Consider the following 23,643-nt stretch of genomic DNA (forward strand, 5'->3'; position numbering starts at 1 on the left):
TCAAGATTTAACAATTCACATAGATTTCAAATAAATTTTGCGAAAGGTTTTCATGCCTATCATGTGGATCAGTTGGTGAATGAGATGAACAGTGATGAGATAGATGAAGAAAGCAGCACTTAAACTCTCTAAAATCAGCTTAAGTATTCCTATAATTTATGTTTCAAAATTTTAGTGTATTATTTTGTACAACTCTAATGATGCTTACAAATACCGTCTTACATTTATTTTTAACATGATTTGAATATTGCATTAAGTTTCTGCCAAGTTTCAAAACTCAGGAATAAGCACTTCTGTCAAGTTAGCTGATGTCACCAGAATTTAGTACTTGCCAAGTGCTTCCAATTTCGGTTTATAAAATTAGTACATCCTGTGAAGCTGTGAAACAGCAGGACACACAGGGTCAGATGACATATAAAACTTTTGAAATAAGGCCAAATCAGACATGCCATTCTCACTGGATACATGAAAACATTTTATAGTTAGGAAAGGCATTCAAAAATAAATTGCTTCTTAAAACCAGCTTTTAGTGTAGGGCAAAAATTGTTAAATCTAGGTCCAATATTGCAACAGAAATGACATTTAGATTCAAATTTTGGTTTCTATGTAGGAATTTTCAATGTGGGTACATGTGTTTTGACCAAAGTAGAATGGAATTCTTTTTGCCCCACTTACAGTCGCGTTTTACCAATAGGTTTATCAATCTCACACTCTTCAAGCTGTGTGCAAAGCCAGCTACAAAAATTATAAAAAAGGTACAATTTTAACTATAATAGGTTACAAAGCTTTTGAACAGTTGCAGCCAAATTCAACAACCAGGTCAAAGTTGATGGACAGAATTAAACTAAGCAGTTAAAGGAAAGAGAAACAAAGAGATAGGAGAACAGAGTTGGCATGTTGAATTGGGACCACTGGTAAAGGAGAATAAATGATGACATGTCCAGTTGGGCTAACTAGCTTCTTTCCATGCTAAGTAATCCTATGGTCACAACACAGACCTGAATAAGCAGCACTTAGCTCGCTCTTAACTGGAAAACAGAACTGCATTTGGAGACAACATTATGGAAGAAAAACAGATAAACTAAATAGAATATATCCTGTTCATTTTTTAAGACAAAGATTTATTACCAAATTACAAATGGTACATTGAGTAAACATAATAGATGACAAACATTACAAGTAAAATAAATTAATGTTACACAACATTAAGTAGTACAATAATTACAGAAGTACTACAGGTCTGGTTTTATTAACACAGAAAAACTTGATCAGTTCTACAGTAAGAGATCCAAAGAGCTTTTGGCATTAAGGCATGCAGCTTAACGTGCAGATCAAACTTGGATACACATTCCTACACGCGCACACTCAACAGTCCTATTGTTAAAAGATACTTGTCAGTTTTCTAAAATGCTTTGGCTAACAAAATGTTTTAGTGTAATTGATGACATTGGGAGGGTAAGTACATGTATTCAAAATAATTCTTTAATATCAAATGGCATGTATGTTACATTTACTTATAAGTTTCTGTATCCATTTCAGGTATCAAATTTTAAACTTTCCTTGTAGAATCATGGATGTTTAACAATTATATATTATTTTAACTAAGTGCTCTCAAAATGTCCACATATGGTACCAGTAGCCATCTTATGAAACTTTCAGTTAATATCTTTCATAAGATTTGGAAATACAGTTATGAGCGTAGAAATACAAAACAAAACATAATGTGATAAGAGAAACAATAGCAGAAATAAAAAATACATTTTGTAAGAGGTTCTAAAAACTGCAGACTAAACTTTTAAAATTAAATTCATTAATGTCTCACAAAAGTAAGTTTTCCTTAGCCTTGCCTGTGGCACGATCACCCAAAATAAACTGGTGTAAAGCATGATAGCAAGCAAACGGCAAGCTACCCACAATGCAGAGTATTTAAAATTTCAGTCAACCTTGTGTTAATTCAGGTTCACAGTGGAAGTATTTGTACAGCTGAATCCAGCTTAAAGAGGAACAAAAAACTTTAAATACAGATCCTGTTATTCCTTCAGCTCCTAAACCTTGGAACCATAATTTACTTTTAAATACATGGAACTTTATACAAACAGCTGTTGAAGCAATTATTTTATTTACCTCTAATATTTTCCTTCTGATCTCAATGTCCACAACCTGTGAAAATCATTTCAGTCACCACAGAATGTAAAGTAGGTGAATAATGTTGGCTTACTATGACTTTAATTTCTCTAATCAGTAAAAGAATTTATGTAAGATTGTGAAATTTTACCTATGTAAGCACAGACATTCTACAGTATGTCACCTACTCTACATTTATTAAGTTGGAATCTCAATCATTAACATCAATAGGATGTTGCTTTATGTAAAAACAGTGTGAAACAAGCACAATGGATTCTGTTTCTAAAAAATCTTAGTTTCATTCATGTTGGGAACTGAAACTAAATCAGTTCTTTCTTGGTTTGCAAGTAGCCTAAATAATTATGCATGCACAACATAAATAATCAGTACAATTGGGCAAAACAAGAAACTTTTCAGATTCATTCACTTTGTAAGCAATGTGAGCAAGGCATTACAAATGCTCATATCAGCAGTTTGGATGTTATCGTTATTGCTCCCCATTGTCTTTCAAATAACTGCAAGTCCATTACAGCTTCATAATATTCTTCCAACCACTGCCAGGTTTTAGAATATTGAAGAAAGGATGAACCCAGTAACTACAAGACAGTCGGTTAGTTTTATCATGATGGCTTATGAAGAATTGTAAAACTAAAGGCAAATTTCAATACAATAACCGTTGCATTTTTTTCCTAAAAACGAAAGTGATGAATGTTAACAGTATGTTTGCCTAGGAAATATCAAATGCACAGAATATTCAGTACAAATTTATCTTAGAAAAAGCAAACATATCCTCACTCAAACCACAATCTTTTAATTTTAAAAAAAGGTACCAAATTCATGTTAAAGTGTTTGGGAAACCTCTTCTTATCAGCTGACAAATACTAAGCACTCTGACACATATCTCCCTTACTTGCTTGTGGTAAGTTTCAGAAAGAAGACAACAAACTGGTTCTTCTGGCAATTTTCACAATCCCAATACTATTTTGGCCGAAGACATGCTTGGAGATAAGGATGTCTTTGTATTTCTCCAAGACACTACTGGGTGTAAATAGCAAAATATTTCCTAGTAGATAATTGAATTTAAATAGATTTTTTAATGTTTAAGTCATAATTGATAATATTAATTTATTGCCCAAACTAAACAGAAATTCAGAGTTCTAAAAACTGAACTAAGTTCAAAAGTGAACAGTAAATTCAAAGTTCTTAACTATCATTTAGTCACAATTATCTGTATTAAACCAATATATTTAACTAATTGTAAAATCATTGTTACATTTTTCAAATTGTATTCAAGTCAATGCTCATGTCTGTTAAAAGTAAATTCAGCTTTATATCTTCAAATACATTGCTAAATTTTACATGGATTTCCTTCAAACTCAGATGGACAATTTTAGATGCAAGTTGAATTGTAACAAGGTACCTTTTACTGCTTGTTCAACTTATATAATTCAGTGCAATATTTCTTGTAAAGTTAGTGAAATCATAATTTTAAGCAGTAAAATCAATAATTATAACCGTTTCAAGTCAAACTATTAATATTTATTTTTACATAAGTGGCCATCTCTATTACCAAAAACTCAGGACAAACCTCGGAGTAAATGGTTCCATAATTATGATCTTATTGAAGATGATTGGAATAGCTTCCACTTGTGATACAACATATTAAAATAGCAATTTTGTGTACACTCTAAGTGTAGATCTCAAAGCCTGGGCATTTCAGTCTGCAGGATCATAATCCTTGTGAACATTTGCAAACTTTAAATGGGCATCTGAACGAAAGGGTAAAATAAGTTAGCAGTTCTCCATTCCTCCAACAAAACAGGTTTTAAAATGTCAGTGCATGCTATGTTTGGAACAAAGCCAGTTTTCTGATCCCTTTGAAATAACTCAACAGCATAGTTGTATGGAACTTCAAAGATAATCTGTATGCAGTAAAATTAGGTATTCATGGAACACAAAAAAACCCAGAAGATTAAAGCATGAGGTCTTCTGAAGATGAACAACATGTTAACTTGCTTGTCTGAAGAGGCTTTATTCATTTCCATTTGCAGTGTATTGTAAAGCACATACCTGAAACTTTCATGTTTCAAGTCAGCCTGCCATCGTTCTCAAAAAGAGAAAAACCTGGGCAGACTTTGGCAAGACCATTTCCCCAGAAAATTACTGTATGACACAGAACTTTGAACAAAACCTTTGTTCAAAGACTAAATTCATATTACAACTGAACAAGGTAAAAGTTTTCACTCTACAACCCCTTCACGTACTGTTGTCTTTACAAGAGATTTGTTCAGTGATATGATTACAAAATAGCACCATAAGCAAAGTGCATTGTGAATACAATAACTTCACTGCATGTAACAGCTTATAACTACAGGCATAAATATTAAAAAACTTCAATAAATACAGAAATATTATCTGTACCTAAAGCACCAGTATTTAGGACATGGTGCAGGACAGTATAGGAGAAATGAAATATCAAAATGATCCTTGAACATCTTCCTTGCACCTAGATTACTTATATGCAAGATATTACTTGTAATATATTCTAAAACGGGTGACAACAGTAATGTTTACACCATTTAAAAGGGACTAAAATCACATTTTGAATTGATGACATTCACGGTTTGTTCAAGAGTTTATCTCATGACTCCTTCTATAAAGAGGCAATGTGTTTTGTAAATATAGCTTCTCCAGGTTGATTTAGTCAGAGCCACTCTGTTCAGGTTGGGAGCAGTGGTCCTTGTTGAGGATAATGTTAATGATCTCACCCTCATGTTCCTTCATATGATCCATCAATAGCTCTTTACTGGTGGATTCAAAACCACAGATACAGCAACAGAATAACAGCACACAGTACTCCATGCCAGCACGAATCTGACTTCCAGTTTTTCCTGGTGTATCAGAGACATTTAAGTCTGAATTCAATTTCTGGCACTTTTCAGGGCCTTTGGTTTCATCAGTAATGAGGCTCTCTGCCTCTGGAGCTGAGGGAGGCTTATCAGAATTTGTAGAAAGAGGATGAAGTGATGGTGACGATGATGATATTTCTTCAACATACTCATCTGCAGGTTTTCGCTGGAGGTCTTGACACCTTATATAAGTTAGATGCATGCATTATTTTACACAAAATAACTTCACCATAATATAACGCAAACAAAAAAAATGTTTTAAATACCTCGTTGGACATGCTATAACTCTATGACAAGAGGGAGCTGTACCCAGACATTTAGCCCAGAAATAGAAAGGCTAGGATAATGTGTACCATTGTTTGTACTATATTTATTGCATTCACATCTGGTAACATCTGTCCTTTACATTTTAAATACGATTTTCGTATTCATGCAAGTCTGACATATGTAATGGCAGAATTTAGCCACTGGGTGACACGCTGGAGCAGTTAGCTTTCTTCCCCTCTTATGAATTGGTGGAAAACTGGATTTGTCCTCATGTTTCCTCCTCTTAGGCCAGAAGCAATCCTTACAGCATTTACTTTAACCACTGTTTTCACAACTCAGTTCATTTCAGGACCCAGGCAGCAATGCAAGAGTAAAAGATCTAAGGTTAAGCTCCCCAGTTTGTATTTACCCTTGACATCCACTTCCATTAAACAAATCTCACACTGCCATTCTGTAGATGCTACATCAGTTAGCTGTGTCAACCAAAATGTGACAAGCTGAGTGAAGTGAATTGGCCCGATACGATGGCCTTTGGGTCCTTGAAAACAGAACCCACCTGCAGTGCTTGCCTGCTGGAATGAACGGTTCACTACAACTTGAGTGTTTAGCCCCAGGTTCAGTTGACAAAAAATAATTATTTAACTTGAAATTCAGGAGAATCTCCAGCCTGTCATTTTCCCTTTTGGAAAGAAAATTGTACTTGACATCTTGGAGGGAAAACAAGGAGTCTAAACAGGTTACAGGAACAGATGACCCGGGGTAAGTGTGCATAAATTACTGAAGGTGGTAAGGCAAGCTGGGAAAGTACTATAAAACCATGCGAGGCAGAGATTACAAAGGATAATTCAGCATCAACTGCAGCATTGTGTCCAATTCTGGGCACTGCACTAGATTTTTCAGATTTAGATAGAGGTTTTAGGGAGGATGTAAAGGCTTCAGGTGAATGCTTATGGATACAGTTGCAGAAACAAGACAATGTGGATGGACTGGGGGAACTGAGGCTGAGAGAAGAAGGATACAGAATGAAAGTGATGACAAAAGAATCAAAGGGACACGAAGGATTAAAAAGCACTTTTCACATGATGAGTTGTTAAGACCTGGAACTGACTACCTGAAGGGGCAATGCTGGCAGACTTAATTGAGATTTGAAAAGAAACTGGATAAGCATATGAAGGGAAGAAAGAAAATGGATATGGGGCAAGGGCAGGTGAGTAAATGGCTCTGCCACAGACTAGCTTGGGCCAAGTGGTTAAATGGTTCCCAGCTGCACTACATCCATCCTATGAGGGCCCTATCTAAAATCTCTACTCCTGAAATCTACAATAAAATCATGTATCAAATGATTAAAGCTTCCTCTCCCAGGAATGAAAGTAGGACAACTACTGATCTCCTCACTTCCTCCTCGCCTTCATGAGAGTGTGAACAGAAAGTGAATGCATGGGCCAAGAGAGTCTGCATTTTCTTCTCCTTGATGTTCACCAAAAATCAAATCTTTAAGAAAGGCAGATTATGGTCTCCCCTCCCAAAAGGCAACTTCTCTTCTTCTACAAGACCTTAAATATAAATTCCTATTTTTCCAGCACAGTGTGACCTAGCATTGACATTATAAATGATTAAACAGTGCTTTGTCTAATTACAATTTGAAGCTGTTCAACATGTTACAGTTAAATCAAATCTCCACAAAAGAAATATTAACAAATTAAAGCCTTCTACTATTAATGGATGTATCCTCACCTGCTGCTTTGAGAAATGGCTTCATTTATGGCCTTATTCACCTGTTCATAATTATAATTTTGATCACTTGCATGTTTCCACATATGGGATTTCAAAGATGGAGGATGGCTACACACATAACCACACAGAGAACACCTATCAACAAACAAAACCAGAACACAATTACATAAACTAATCCATGTTTAAGGTTCATACAGGTAATTACATAAAATAAACCAGATATAGTGACATGGCTTCATAGCTACAAAAACAAGTCTTGTAAAGAGAGTCACAAATCAAAACTGCAATCTTGATTGAAATTCAAATTAGTCCATTGGCACTGGCTAAGTTGGCTTTTTGACAGGAAGCTCAACCAGTCCAGTCAAAAGTTGCCTCTTACAATGTGACTTTTAATTTGTAGATCCATTCTTAAAGAATTTTTCTGAACCCCAAAAGTGCAACAAAAATCATACAATATAATTAATTTAGTACATGAAATGATAAATCCATTTAAATGTGATTTTTGATTACCATATTTAAATATATTCTGACATTCAAACTACTCGCTAACAAAAAAGGAAAAGTAATTAAAAATCTCTTAAAGCTAGTAAACATATTTCAGCAAATTGCGTTAGCATTTAGGAGTCAGAAGAACGGATTTTTCAGCAATTAATGTAATTACATGCAAATATATGCATTCTTCTACCCATCATTAGCTGCATATCATGTCTACATGCAACACCCCCAAAACTGGACTCTAACTATTTTGGCAGCATCAGTGTTAAAGAATCTACATAAAAATACATACATTGTACAAGCCATCCCTCTATATATACAGTCAAATTTCAAAATATAATTTAAATTAGTGAAAGCAGCAGATAAGTATTGGGAATGCACAGAACACTTGGTACTATGTTAGTTGCTCTTTAGGTTGAGATGTTTGGCACATTCTCTTCAACAGAAATCTAAAAACCAGATCCAGAATTGAGAATGTTATACCAAAAGCATACTCAGAAACTGACCCAAAAACAACAACTTTTGTTACTTAAATGACAAAGCACTAATGAGAAAATGGAGACCACCTCATAACTCTAGAACAGGGCGATCATAGAAAAGTACTTCAAAATATTTCACACATCATCAGTGAACCAGCAGTAATGTTTGCTGAATCAGATGCATTGTCAGAAACATTCAAGGCTATTGCAAGTATTACTAAATTAGCATCACGATTGGACATCATCCTTAAATTTGGAAAAATAATCAACTGTTGATTTGGCTGGGATCTGATGATATCCAAACCGATCAAAACAAAAATGAACAAAATAACAATTACTTGGATTTGATTATTTCAACCACTTCTTCACTTCCTTAAATTCTCCAGTTGGGCAGCTCCTTGAAACTCAAAATGGAATAATCTGTGTTATGGGAACTAGGCTACCTACTGGGTCACAGGTGAGAGCAAGCCATGTGCCGACTTATCTTCAAACGAGCCTGTGGTTTAGTGAAGTTCATATTTAAATACAATTTCTTAGAATAAAACAAGTATTTATTCACCAACAATTACTGAACTGCTTTAGAATGCACTTATATTACGACCATGTCAGGTTACCATAAATACTTCAACAAATATGAGCACACAACAATTAACTGACAGAATTTTTCACCAAGATTTTTTATTCTTTAATAAAACAAACTTCATTGTATATCAAGAATCAACAAAGAAAGTAAATAGCATTTAAGGTCATAGCTTAGAAAGATTTATAAAGGTTTTGGATGTAGGTTTGCTCGCTGAGCTGGAAGGTTCATTTCCAGACGTTTCATTACCACACTAAGTAACATCTTCAGTGGGCCTCAGGTGAAGCAATGCAGAAAATTCATACTTCCTATTGAATATGTTTGGGTTTTTTTGGGTTGATGTTGTTATTTCCTGTGGTGAAGTCACTTCCTGTTCCTTTTCTCAGGGGGTAGTAGATGGGGTCTAACTCGATGTGTTTGTCGATAGAGTTCCGGCTGAAATGCCATGCTTCTAGGAATTCCTGTGCATGTCTTTGTTTAGCTTTTCTTAGGATGGATGTGTTGTCCCAGTCGAAATGGTGTCCTTCCTCATCCGTATTTGAGGATACTAGTGAGAGAGGGTCATGTCTTTTTGTGGCTAGTTGGTGATGACAAAGGTGTCATCTACGTAGTGGACCCAGAGTTTGGGTTGGATGGTTGGCAGAGCTGTTTGCTCAAGTCTCTGCATTACTGCCTCTGCTAAGAATCCTGATATCAGAGAACCCATGGGTGTTCCGTTTGTCTGTCTGTAGGTTTTGTTGTTGAAAGTGAAGTGGGTGGTAAGGTATACGTCCACTAGCTTGATGATATTCTCCTTGTTGAATTCCTGAAGACCAAAGACACTAAGATAGAAGAGGATGAAATAATGGTCTCCTTTGATGTAACAGCCTTGTTTACTTCAATCAACATTAACCCGGCCAAGGAAACACTGCATACACTATTAGAAGATCCGAAGACGCATACACCAAACACCATTAACTTCATCAACAAAGAGAATATCAAGCTAGTAGACCTATGCCTTACCACCCACTTCACTTTCAACAACAAAACCTACAGACAGACAAACGGAACACCCATGGGTTCTCTGATATCAGGATTCTTAGCAGAGGCAGTAATGCAGAGACTTGAGCAAACAGCTCTGCCAACCATCCAGCCCAAACTCTGGGTCCACTACGTAGATGACACCTTTGTCATCACCAACTAGCTGAGGATGACACCTTTGTCATCACTAAACAAAACAAATTAGAGGAAACCTTCAAGACCATCAATAATAGCCTTACTGGCATAAAATTCACTAAAGAGGAGGAAACCAACAACAACTGCCATTCCTATATGTCACAGTAGAACGAACAGCCAATGAAGAACTTCAAACCAGCATCTACAGAAAAACACATACAGACCAAATATTGAACTACAGAAGCAATCATTGCAACACCCACAAACGAAGCTACATCAGAACATTATTTCAATGAGCCAACACACACTGCAGCACAAAGGAACTACGCAGAGCAGAGGAAAATCACACATACCATGTATCCGAAAAGAATGGGTACTCGATGAACACAGTCCGTCGATTTCTCAGCAACAAAACCAAACAAGCAGACAGAACACATCCAGAAACTCTAGCCACTCACCCCTACATCAAAGACATCTCGGAAATGACTGCCACACTACTCAGACCCCTTGGGATCATGGTAGCCCACAAACCCACCAACACACTAAAACAGCAGCTAATGAACTTGAAAGACCCTATATAGACAACAAGCAAAACTAATGTCATTTACAAAATACCGTGTAAGGACTGTAACAAACACTACATTGGACAAACAGACAGAAAACTAGCCACCAGGATACATGAATACCAACTAGCCACAAAAAGACATGACCCTCTCTCACTAATATATCTGCACATTCGGATGAGGAAGGACACCACTTCGACTGGGACAACACATCCATCCTAGGACAAGCCAAACAAAGACATGCACGAGAATTACTAGAAGCATGGCATTCCAACCGGAACTCTATCAACAAACACATCGAGCTAGACCCTATCTACTACCTCCTGAGACAAGGAACAGGAAGTGACTTCACCACAGGAAATAACATTACCAACCCAAAAAAACCCAAACATATAAATAGAAAGTAGGAATTTTCTGCATTGCTTCACCTGAGGCCCACTGAAGATGTTACCTAGTAGGGTAATGAAACGTCTGGAAATGAACCTTCCAGCTCAGCGAGCAAACCTACATCCAAAACCTCAACCTGAGCTACAAATCTTAGATTAGATTAGATTAGATTCCCTACAGTGTGGAAACAGACCCTTTGGCCCAACCAGTCCACACCGACCCTCCAAAGAGTAACCCACCCAGACCCATTTTCCTCTGACTAATGCACCTAACACTATGGACAATTTAGCATGGTCAATTCACCTGCCCTTCACATCTTTGGATTGTGGGAGGAAACTGGAGCACCCAGAGAAAACATGCAAACTCTACACAGACAGTTGCCCGAGGCTGAAATCGATCCTGGGACCCTGGTGCTGTGAGGCAGTAGTGCTAACCATTGAGCCACCGTGCCACCCCTTCTCAAAACTCGCTATTTATAAAAGGTGCACATGACCTTCCAAAACCTGCATTCCCTTAAATTCCTGCTATTCATCAAGATTCAAATCACTGGGCAGTTGTCCATCAGCAGTTGGCTCAGCAAGCCTCCAATTTTGTATAAATAGGTTGTGGTTATGGACTCTTCATTTCTTTACTGTGACTTTGGGCATACACACTTTGATCCCCAGTCCATTCCAACAGTTTCAGTACAGCTCGCTCCAAACTAACTAACTATTCAAGCTGCTTACTTTCTAGCACATGGTTCTGAAAGGCTCATTGTAGATCTCTGCCACTACCTGCAAGGTAGAACACATCTTCTGGCTGATTTTCTCTACATTATACCCAAACTGAATTGTCAAGTTCTGTTAGCAAATAACCAGGCAGATTCACCTAAACTTCCATTCTAAATAACTATGCCAACAGCAAACAATATGTTGTTTTGGATGATTTGAAGAAAATCACAAATTATTTTACCCGTGACACAAATCTTTGGTTCTGCAACCCATATGGACAATTTAAATCACTACTAGATTTAATTGCCTCCTCTGCAGATTCCCTAGCTTCATTACAAGCTTTGAGAAGGATAATTCACTGCTCCAGTTTTTCACCATTACCACTCATCTTGCAGGACAAACACAGGCCATCATTTAAGGGTAATAAATTTCATTTAATTTTCATTTACATCAGAGCTGCTTTTACCAATTTCTCAACCAGATGCTCCTCTTTGCTACAGTTCAAATTTAATTCCTAATGCTGAAGGTTATGTTCTTGAAAAAGTATAAATTACAAATTAGATTTTCACAACACTTACTTATACTGTTCCAGCAACTGAACAACCTGATGCTCCTGTGGGTGGCGTTTCATATGACACTTTAAGCTGTTCAGGTTTGTAGTTGCAAAGTCACAGCTACTGCATCTGTAAATCGATCATGGTTGAATGTGAGTACAGGTCATTCTGCTATAATGTGTTTAGTCATACAAATTCACTATAATGTGAATGACAAATAGGGGACACTGTATTTAATGTGCAAACTTTTAAAACATGTGCTGGCTATAGTGTGATCCTATACCAACACTAAGTGTTATTTGTATTGTGCACTTCTCGTACATGAGGTTGCACAGGACCACAACTATCACACTATACAAGAAATGATTGTATGTGTCTTTAAGTACCTGCTTAACTATAATACGGTACTGACTTATATTCATGTTATAAACTAAAGAAGCTTTACTAAAGCTCCTTGTCACTTCCATTATGGCTGCAATACAGATTATTTCTGTAACAAAGTATTGGAATGGCATTTAATTTTGAAAATATCAATAAGGTGCCAGGATTAAGGGAATGCAATATTATTTATTTTACTAAGGAAAGAAACAACATTTAACAAAGTTACTGGAATAATTGTTCTTTAGAAATTCAGGAGGACAAAGAGTAGACTTTCAGGTAGCTATTCTGAGAAGGAGTGGAAATGAATTAAGCAATATAAAAAAAAAGCAAAACAATTGCTGAGGTTGGAAATTCGAAACAAAGGCTAAGCTGACCAGATAGCATCTGTGGTGAGAGCAGTTAAATTAACATTTCAACTGTGGGAAACTTCTGTCACAAATGGTTATCTGGCATTGTTTATGGTTTTGGCACTTAAAGCGGTTAATTTGGGTCTGTACAAAGAGAGGGAGTGGTTTTCTTGCTTTCCTGTGCAGTTGTAATCAGGTGTATGAAAACACTTCGCAACTTCATACAAATAAAGGCAATCTTCTTCCCAATCTTTGGATTCTTACCTCATAGAATTCTTTTTATAATAGGTTTTTCTCAGTACACTACTAGGGAATTGCTGAGTGTTGTTTTCTGCAACAATAACTTCTTTGTTGCAATAATTTGTTTGAATAATCAAATAGCAGGTACTAAATTAACTTTAGTCAATGAGAGGGCTTCTTATTACAGACTTTGAACAGAGAAACTACTTTCCTCGGCCCCTTCTCATGTCACACATCTGAGTTTATATTGGAGCAGCAGACTGCTAGATTTAATTTAGCTTAAAAACATGAAAATTGCAGAGACCATCATGGGAAAAGGAAGATGGACTCATGGAGTGCTTCACATAGTATACTGCAAACCTATACAACTTCACTATAAAATACTTGATACAGATCCAACAAACTGCATTTCATACAATTAGCTGACAATTCATTGTGATAATCATCTACGGTGCAAGAACTTAAAATCATAAGACTGTGCTGCAGATGGAAATACAAGAACTACAATTAGAAAGACAAACAATAAAATCCAAATAACTCCTCCTGATTTTTCCTAAGCTTGCTCATTACAAATTACGCAATGCTTGACAGTGTACAATACTATGTTACAATGGGTCACAGAAAAGCTGCAGCATGAAGGAGGCCATTCAGTGTCTCATTTCACTGACAGCTCTCTGCAACAACTCACCTAATCCTAGATGTTTTTGCTTAGCTATCAATTTTAGCAAAAACCCACTAGCGGATGGTGGGAAAGAAGAGTACAAGAGAAGGAAAATATCTTGTATTAAAACATATTTATCAGCCATATATACTAACTTATTTTTAATGCTTTTATAAAGAATTCATCTTAATAAATGATTAAATACAGTTCTCCTAGTATAGCAGTGCGACTTCCCAATTTATCTTTTTACAACAAAGTATGTCAAATTTAAATGCGCCAGCAGCCAAGCAATTCTAACTGATGAACAACTTGTAGTAGGTTTGTAATTCAGAATATGACTTTTGCATTGTGCTAGCTAATTTGCATTAACAAAATCAGTGTGTCAGTCGGCAAAATGTTAGCAAAACTGAAGCCTATGGCATAAAAAGAACTGGTAGATTGGTTATAGGATTGATTTAAGGACGAAAAGAAGAGGATTGTTTTTCAGACTGTAGAGAAGTGTGTAGTGATGTTCTCCTGAAGGGGATCAGGTTTCTGCACTTACAAGAATTACTATTTATTAGAAAGAGTTTTTAACTAAAGGTAGAAATATATGAACAGTTGACATATCTCTTTATTAGTTAAAACTCTAACCCCGTTATAAAACTCTTTTTACACACACACACACACACACACACACACAAAGACTCTGGGGAAAAAAATGGAGTCTTAGATAGCAAAAAAACTGGAAAGGCACTCCAATGGTCCCTCTCTGCAGGGCTCACTGAGATGATCCCTTTGGCTTGCTGCAACTAGCTGCTCCTTGATCTCTCTTCTCCAGATACTTTCATTTGTTCACAGGAGGCACAGAATGAATGGTTTACAATACATCTCTGATGCATTGTTAAAAACATCTTAATGCAACTGACGTAGGGCAGTAAACAGGCTTTAGGTATTTTTGCTGCAGAGGAAAGCACATCACTCTCTCTTCCAGCCATCCAACAGCTTCTAGCCATATCGTTCATGCCCACAAGCTGTTCAGCTACCTCATAGGATCACAGATGTGTTATGGCATAGGAGGCCATTTAGTGCATCATGCTCATTAAATGAACAGCATTATCTCTTGTCAATCTCTAGCTTTATCCCCACACCCTTACACACTACTTCTCTCCAAATAATCATCTGATGCCCTCTTGACTGCCTCAATGGAACCACATTTTTGCGACAGTGCATTCCATGTGCTAACCTACACAATGTGTGAAATGAAGTTTTTCTCAGATCACCTTCTTTTGCATCACTTTAAATCTATGCTCTCTCTGTCTCATTCCTTTTACAAGTGGGAAAAGCTTCTCTCTATTTACTTTATGCAGCCTGTTCATGATTTTGAAAATGTTCATCGTGTCTCCTCTCAGCCTTCTTCTCTTCAAGAAGTGGCCCAACCTCTTCAATTTCACCTCATAACTGAAGTTTCTCATTCCTGGAGCTATTCTTGTAAATCGCTTCAGTCCTCTCTCCAGTGCACCAAAGCTACACACAATACTGTAGGTGAGGTCTAACGTGTTTTATACAAGTCCAACACCACCTTCTTACCTCTATTAATAAAGCCAAGACCACTGTATGCTTTATGAACTGCTCTTTCCAACTATCCTGACACTTTCATTGATTTGTCCACGTGTTTACCCAAGTCCTCCTGTTCCTTTAGAATTGTATCCCCATTTTTACATTGGTAGAAAGAACATTGAAAGACAAAGTGCATCACCTCACACTTCTCTGTATTGAACTTCATCAAATACCTTTGTGTCCGCTGAACCAACTTGTTAATGTCCTTTTAAGCTCCACACTGCCACCCTCAGAGTTTATAATACTTTCTCATTTCAGGGTCTTCTGTCCCTTATATACCAAGATCTAGATCATTGATATACTGTATATCAGAAGAACTGGGAGTCAATCACATAGTTGTTGGCGGATAGAAGTACTTGGTCATCAACAACTGGTCTTCATCCCACAGACCAATTAGCTGCTTGTGGTTGGCTGAACCTCATTTTGTACACAACTCCTTACTGTCAGTTTGTCTTCAAATTGTTCCACTGGGTGAACAAATAATGGTTTAAACAGCACTTAAAAACAAGCTACCAATGCAGCAATCCCCTCCACAATTTTCAGATTTTAAAAGACCTTTTCCCATTCAAAAATACAGAAGCATACAAAGATATGGCTTTTGCAGATTTACTTGATCGGTACCAGTTATGCAAATCTTTGGATCAGAGAAGACTACAAGGTAACTGATAAATTCATTTTGAAAATGAATGATTTTGATTGAGTAAATAAAAACTATTTTTCGGGGTGGAAAAGCTAGTAGCCAAAAGGAGAGATTAAAGTGATTGGGAAAACAAATGTGACAAGAGGAAATCTTCTTAGAGGGCAAACTAAGGTGACTTGGAATGTACCGTGCTAAAGTGCAGAGGAAGTTCAATATGAACTCTTTATGGGAATCACATTAATACTCAAAGAGAAAAGTTAAGGTTATAGGCAAAGGGTCAGAGAATGTAGCTGGTTGGATAGCTCTACTAAACAGTCCCAGGCACAATGAGATGAATACATCTTGTGTTGCATCAATGAAAAGCTGGCTCGATTTATTTTGCAAGTTGCACAAACCTGTACGGTCTATCAGAGTTGTGGATTCTTCTGTGGTTTCTTACACCAACATACGTTGAACTTGTGTAGTCACACACATCACACTTGTACAGCTTCTGAGTTGATAGTATTTCTAGATAAAAAGGAGTTAAAGAATTAATGGTAGAATTGTTGACTGTTTTAACTCTAAATTGCTATACAAGGCCGTTAACCAAAATTTAGAAGGATATCTTCCATGATACAGGTATTTTTAAATTATTTAATGCATAAATAATAGTGCTAATGCAGTTCACCATGTCAAGGTTTGTTTTGTGAGGGATGGTGGTGGTGGTTCATGACAAGTGTGAGCATTCAGAACACAAAGCTGTTCAATCATAAAGCTACAAGATTTTTGCTATCATCCTCAGATTTTTTGGGTAATGTTGCCGTTCTGACCCTTACTGAACAAATAGTCACATGTAGTTAGAATTACTTCAGTTAGTAAGCAATTAAAGATAAAGGAATGAAAGTTTACATGCACATAAACTTAACTGATAGAATCAAACATCCATGTGCCTATATTCCAACATTGATATAAACCAACAAATATGAATAAACTGAGAAAGCAGTCAACAAAATAAAAACTAAAAGAACTGCAGATACTGTGAGTCAGAAAAAAAAATCCAGAAGTTGTTGGAAAAGCTCAGTTCTGAGGAAGGGTCACCAGACATTAACATTAACCAAATAAAAGCCTTGAATGGCACTCAGATTGAAAGAGACTTCTATGAAACTGTTAAAAAAAGGTAGCTGGATGCAAAATTATCAATCACCTTCACTTCTAGTTAGTAAAGTCTGCAAGCCAATTCTCTTCCAAAAGACATTAAAGAAAAGGTTATGATCCTGCTTTTGTGAATGGAAATTAGATTGACAAAATATTGAAGCCATTACTCCATCAGTGGCTACAACATGAGACTCATACTGCTCAGCATTCTGTAGCTGCACTGCTACAGCAGACTGAAATCTAAAACTGATGCATGTACATGAAATGCATATATTGAAAGAAGTAAACATTTTTCATTGCTTGTAACATCTTAAGATAGTTCATTCTCTCAGCATTTGTATTTTGGAAAACATATTATGTAGTGGGATACCCAATTAAAATTAATAATTTTTTTTTAAGATTAGATTCCCTACAGTATAGACTGTTTCTTTGGTCCAACAATTCCACACCGACTCTCTGAAATGTAACCCACCCAGACCCATTCCCCTACCCTATATTTACCCCTGACTAATGCAACTATCACTATGGGCAATTTAGCATGGCCAATTCACCTAACCTACACATCTTTGGACTGTGGAAGCACCTCCAGAGCACCTGGAGGAAACCCATGTACACATGGGGAGAATGTGCAAACTGACAGTCGGCCGAGGCTGGAATTGAACCTGGGTCCCTGGCACTGTGAGGCAGCAGTGCTAACCACTGAGCCACAGTGCCGCCCTACATATTGCAGATTGTTTTATATGAATTGGAAGGGGAGTGATCTCAAGGCCACTGATCATAATTATGTAGAGGATAGTGATCATTAACACATATAATGTCATCCTTTGAGCTTATGCAATTATGTTATTTAATCCACAGCATTTATACAGGCTGTTCTGCTATAACATGTATTTTGTAATGCAATTGATAAATTGGGAATGCTGTTTCTAAAGCATGAACTTTTAAAATGTGTAGGCTGTAACATGATTACATTAGGAACAATGCTTAAAATGTTGACAAAGTGCAATTTTTCTTTAAGCTGGGGTTGCACAAGAACCCAATCATTGTGTTACAAAAGAACAACCTGTATATTTAAGTCAGCTGTTAGAGCGTCCTTTCAGAGCTTGCAAAAAAGGAGATTTATTTCATGGTTTGGAAATAGTTGACAGACAAGAATAAGCCCCCTTACAAACTCTTTCTAGGACACGGAGTGTGCTTAATCAACCCAGCACACACTGATGCTGATATTTACAGGTGGTGATAATACATGTCAGCTGCTGGCAAATCCAGAAACTCAGTTTGCAAAGGTCTCATTGAATTTAAGGGCAGGATGTTATTAGAACTGACACCGAAAGAACCACGAACGCTGTCAATAGAAGCAAAAACATAAGTTGCTGGAAAAGGACCTTTCTCAGAAAGGGTCAGCAGACCCAAAACGTTAATACTGATTTCTCTTCACAGGTTCTGCCAGATCTGCTGAGCTTTTCCAGCAACTTCTGTTTTTATTAGAATTGTTCTTTTACTTCCATTCCCACCAGACTGAAAGACTGTCAGGCTATTGGAGATTATGATGTGAAGGGAAGAGGTATGTGGAATAGTTTTGCAGGGAAGGGGAGGGCATCTGGAATGCTGGAGGGGAGGGGTTATCTGTAAAGTACAAGCAAGTTGGTGCGGGCCAGAAATCTCAGGAAACAAAGGAGAACTGTGTGGAGTTAAGTTAATCTCGTAAGGTTAAAAACTACAACGTGTGAGTGAGACCAAAAATAAGAAGTAGACCCGTTCCTATTGGTCCACAAGTACTGCTGGAAGATTACTTAAGTGCTCACTTTGACAGCTCCTGCCTTACTTCACCTGCCCTGGTGAATCAGACCAGCACATGAAAAATTTAAGAAGTATTTGAATCTGAGATATTGAGGTTTATTAACGTATGGAAATAATCAGCCTGTTCAAGTAAGTTGCCTGGACAAGCCCAAACCCATCTAAATTAATCCGTAAATAGGCACATTTGCAGTGGATTGTAGTTTACGCTTCACGTAATATAACAATTTAACAAGCACTTTACCCCAACACTACTCGGCCCATCTCACTGATTCTGCTGGACAAGAGGAGACTATGGAATACCTAGATATAAGGTTTGAAATACTAATTAACAAAAACAGACAGATATTGCTTTGCCAAAGGCGAAGAAAGTTAATTACTGTTGAAAGACCGCCAGAAAAAAATCTTTGCAGAGGTAATTTGCTTCCAGTTTAGACACCTGTACCCTTTTCCAACCATTGAGTAAGTACATGAATAAGAAAGGTTTGGAAAGAATTGGCTGGGAACAGGCAGGTGGGACTAGTTTAGTTTGAGATTATGTTTGGCATGGACTGGGTGGACTGAGGGGTCTGTCGACTATGTCTAAAAGAACAGATGGCTGAATGGAAAGCAGGTCATAAGTTCAGAAACAAAGTTTCTTCATTTCACCTACAGCTTCAAGAGAAATCATCTAATACCTCTAATTTTATTGTATATTTTATGTGCATAAATATAATTATAAATATTCACATTACCTTCCTGTGTGCTTTCAGTTTCCCCTCCTCTACTACAGTCTGTATTCTCATCATTTGTTGAGGAAATGTGGGAGGGGCCACGTTGCTCACACTCATGGTTCCGGAGCTGGTTCTGTCAGAAAGACGCTCAAGAATGTCAATAAGCCATCTACTGTGTCACAAAGCTGGTTTCTGTTTTCTAAAAGCTGTTCCTTTTCTTAAGGATTCTGTGTCCTTTTTTTCCCCAGAGGGTTTATAAACATCTCTCTGTGTCAATTAGACTGGTTTGGTACAGAGATTAAAGGGTATTGAGAGGCCTTTTTTTATATATGTAAACAGATGAGACTTCAGGCCAAAATGGTCGTGTGAAGTGACCTGTATAATGAAAGGGGAGTGGTCAGCTCTCTAGCTGAGCAGTTTAGCTCAGTCCAGAACTGTATGGGAGCTCAGCAGTGAGCTGTGTGGTACAAACCATTTCACAGAGCAACAAGGAGAAGGCAGAGAGAAGCTGCTGGAAGGGTAAGTTTTCCCACTTAAAAAGGGACTTACCTTGGGAGCTGGGCCTCCATTTTTTACAGAGCGACGGGAAGGGGGAGCGTGAGAATTGGTTTTAAAGGAACAGCAGAGGAAGAGACCACAGTGAGGTGCAGAGGACTGCTGGGTATATACTTGGGCAGTGGCCGAATCCCGAGACACTACACGTGTAATGTCTCCCACCCTCCCTCCTTCTCGAACCAAAAAAAAGGAATCTCATGTGTTGCTAAGTTAAGGTGTTTCAATTGATATTTCTTGTGTAATGCGTGATTGATTAAAAGTTTACTATTAGTTGAATAAGACCATAGAGAAGTACTAGAAATTATTTAACTCAAATTTGTATAAATTAATTAAATAGATAGGGATGGCTGGACAGGTGATGAGCTGTAGCTGTATGATGTGGGAGCTGGCTGATCCCATTGCGAATGGCAGTGACCACATCTGCAGCAAGCGTTGGTTGCTGGAAGAACTCCAGATCAGAATTAGTGATCTGGAATCTGAGTTTCAAATACTGAAGCACATCCGGGAAGGGAGAGTTACCTGGATGCTTTGTTTCAGGAGGCAGTCACACCCAGTGTATTAAGTAATTCAATTTCAGTTAGTGATCAGGAACAACAGGGTGTGACTGTAAGTGAGGCAGGTAGGGGGATTCTGAGTTCAGGAGTGGAGAAGCCTCAGCCCTTGACCCTGTCCAACAGGTATGAGATTTTTTGCTCCCTGTACAGAAGAGGGAAAGAGCTGTGGACAGGATGATCCAGCTGACCAATGCAGAAGGCCATTCAAGAGGGGGGAGCAAAAAGATAATTAGTGGTTATAGGAAATTCTATAATTATGGGGACAGATAGTATCCTTTGTAAGTCAGATTGGGAATCCCGCATGGGGTGTTGCCTGACCAGTGCGAGGGTGCAGTACATCTCCGACCGGCTTGAAAAAATATTGGAGTGGGAGGGGGAGGATCTAGTTGTTGTGGTCCACATCGGCACTAACAACATAGGCAAGGCTAGGAAGGAGGACCTGTTTGGGAGTATTAAGCACAAGGAAGAAAATTGAAGAACAGGTCGAGGGTCATACTCTGGATTACTACCCGAGCCACGTGCTAGTTGGCATAGGGATACGAAAACTAGGGAAATAAGTATGTGGCTAATAGATTGGTGTGGGAAAGAGGGATTCCATTTCTTGGGACATTGGCATCAGTTATGGAACTGAGGCGGTCGCTACTGATGGGATGATCTCCACCTGGAAGCAGTATTCTGTCAAAAAGGAGAACTAGGGTGGTCACTAGGACTTTCAACTTGTGAGTCAGGGGAGAAGGGAAAGGGAAGGCAACAGAGACTATGGAGCCAAGTAGAAAGATACACATGTGTGCAGGGTTTAAGTTCAAGGCAGACTAGGAATGAAGCAAAAACGATGCATAACTTAGGACATATTACTAGAGATGTTGGAAATCTTGAGGACAAGAAAATTAGCATTAAGGTGAATGCTCATAGTATTCGTAACAAAGTAGATGAATTAACAAAGCAAATTGTCGTGAATGATGATGATGTGGTAAGCATCACAGAGACGAGGTTGCAGGGGTTCAGGGCCGGCAGTTAAACATCCAAGGATTTACAATTAATCGAAAAGACACGGAGGTGGGCAGAGGGGGCGGGGTTGCCTTGTTAGTTAAGAATGAAATTAAATCTATGGCGCTGAATGATATAGGGTCAGATGATGTGCAGTCTGTTAGACAGCTGACAAAGGAAGTCCGTATCAAAGCAAAAGAGAGAGCCTAAAAAGTGGCCAAGAGCACTGGGAAATCAGAAGATTGGGAAGACTACAAAGACAAACAGAGGATAACAAAGAGAGATGGTGAAGATCAAATACGGAGGTAAGGTAGCCAGTGATATTAGAAATGATAGTAAAAGCTTATTTCAATACGTAAGAAACAAACGAGAGGAAAGAAAAGTGGAAATTGGGCCGCTCCAGTTGATGCTGGAAGGCTAGTGCTAGGAGATAAGGAAATAGCTGAAGAGCTTAATAAACACTTTATGTCAGTCTTCACAGTGGAAGACATGAGTAACAGCTTAACAATTAAGAGATGCAGGGTGCAGGTTTGAGTATGGTAGCCATTACAAAAGAGAACATGCTAGAAAAGCTAATAAACGGTCTAAAAATTGATAAATCTCCAAGCCTGGATAGGCTACATCCTAGAGTTCTGAGGGAGGTGGCTGAGGAAACAGCAGAGGTGTTGGCTATGATCGTTCAAAAATCACTGGAAAGTTCCTGATGTTTGGAAAATCGTTGTTGTAATCCCCTTGTTCAAGAAAGGACCAAGATAAAAGATGGAAAATTATAGGTCAATTAGCCTAACCTCAGTTGTAGGTAAAATTCTAGAATCCATCGTTAAGGATGAGATTTCTAAATTCATGGAAGTGCAGAGTTGGATTAAAATAAGTCAGCATGGATTTAGTAAGGGGAGGTCATGCCTGACAAACCTGTTAGAATTCCTTGAAGAGATAACAAGTAGATTAGACCAGGGAAACCCGTGGATATTATCTAACTAGATTTTCAAAAGGCCTTTGATAAGGTGGCTCACGGGAGGCTGCTGAGTAAGGCGAGGGCCCATGGTGTTTGAGGTGAGCTACTGGTATGGATTAAGGATTGGCTGCCTGACAGAAGGCAGAGAGTTGGGATAAAAGGTTCTTTTCCCGAATGGCAGCGGGTGACAACTGGTGTCCCGCAGGGTTCAGTGTTGGGAGTGCAGCTGTTCACTTTATATATTAATGATCTGGATGAAGGGACTGAGGACATTCTGGTGAAGTTCGCCAATGATACAAAGTTAGGTGGACAGGCAGATAGTACTGAGGAGGCAGGGAGGCTACAGAAAGATTTAGACAGTTTAGAAGAGTGGTCCAGGAAGTAGCTGATGAAATTCAACTTGAGCAAATGCGAGATCTTGCACTTTGGAAAAGAATACAAGTATGGACTATTTTCTAAATAGTGAGAAAATTCATAAAGTCAAGGTACAAAGGGATCTGGGAGTGCTAGTCCAGGATTCTCTAAAGGTTGATTTGCAGGTTGAGTCCATGATTAAGAAAACAAATGTAATGTTGTCATTTATCTCAAAAGGGTTGGAATATAAAAGCAGCGACGTGCTTCTGAGACTTTATAACGCTCTAGTTAGGTCCCATTTAGAATACTGCGTCCAATTTTGGGCCCCACACCTCAGGAAGGACATACTGGCACTGGAGCGTGTCCAGTGTCACATGTTCCATTTGTACTGGGTTTTAAGGGGGGTTTATTTTTTGGGGCTGTTGTGTACATTCGGAACAGCATAATTAAATCTAGTTTGAATAGACTGAGTTCTGTAGGGGTTCTTTATTCTGTTCTGTGTGTTTCATTGTGTAATTTTGTGAATAAATATTTCGGTGTTTTAAAACTGGTAGTCAACCTAGCTACCTGACTCTGGATAATTTTCACTGTACACTTACCAAGACAAATTGCAAAGTTATGGTCTGGGCTGCCTGCTTAAGAATTTTCTGAGTGGTCTAGCCTTGTCCAGAACAACTGATTGAGATGAAACCAAACTACAAGGAGCCAAAATTAAAAGATGTACTCCTTCACAGGACACTTTAGCAATTCTTATAGAATAATTAGAAGT

General features: G+C 38.0%; 1 protein-coding gene across 1 annotated transcript in view; it reads right to left on the minus strand.

Moving 5' to 3' along the window:
* Positions 1-4,558: 4,558 nt before the first annotated feature.
* The window catches only part of znf507 (zinc finger protein 507), a 53,718-nt gene continuing 34,633 nt past the window's right edge, over positions 4,559-23,643 (minus strand). Inside the window, exons 3-7 of the mRNA XM_060837677.1 lie at positions 19,491-19,602; positions 16,221-16,332; positions 11,982-12,086; positions 7,035-7,169; positions 4,559-5,215 (exon numbers count right to left, since the gene is read on the minus strand). Of these exons, the coding sequence (XP_060693660.1) occupies positions 4,825-5,215; positions 7,035-7,169; positions 11,982-12,086; positions 16,221-16,332; positions 19,491-19,602 (855 nt within the window). The 3' untranslated portion in view covers positions 4,559-4,824. The remainder of the gene's footprint in view (positions 5,216-7,034; positions 7,170-11,981; positions 12,087-16,220; positions 16,333-19,490; positions 19,603-23,643) is intronic.

Source organism: Hemiscyllium ocellatum, chromosome 17, assembly GCF_020745735.1.
Source record: "Hemiscyllium ocellatum isolate sHemOce1 chromosome 17, sHemOce1.pat.X.cur, whole genome shotgun sequence".
Classification (NCBI taxonomy): Eukaryota; Metazoa; Chordata; class Chondrichthyes; order Orectolobiformes; family Hemiscylliidae; genus Hemiscyllium; species Hemiscyllium ocellatum.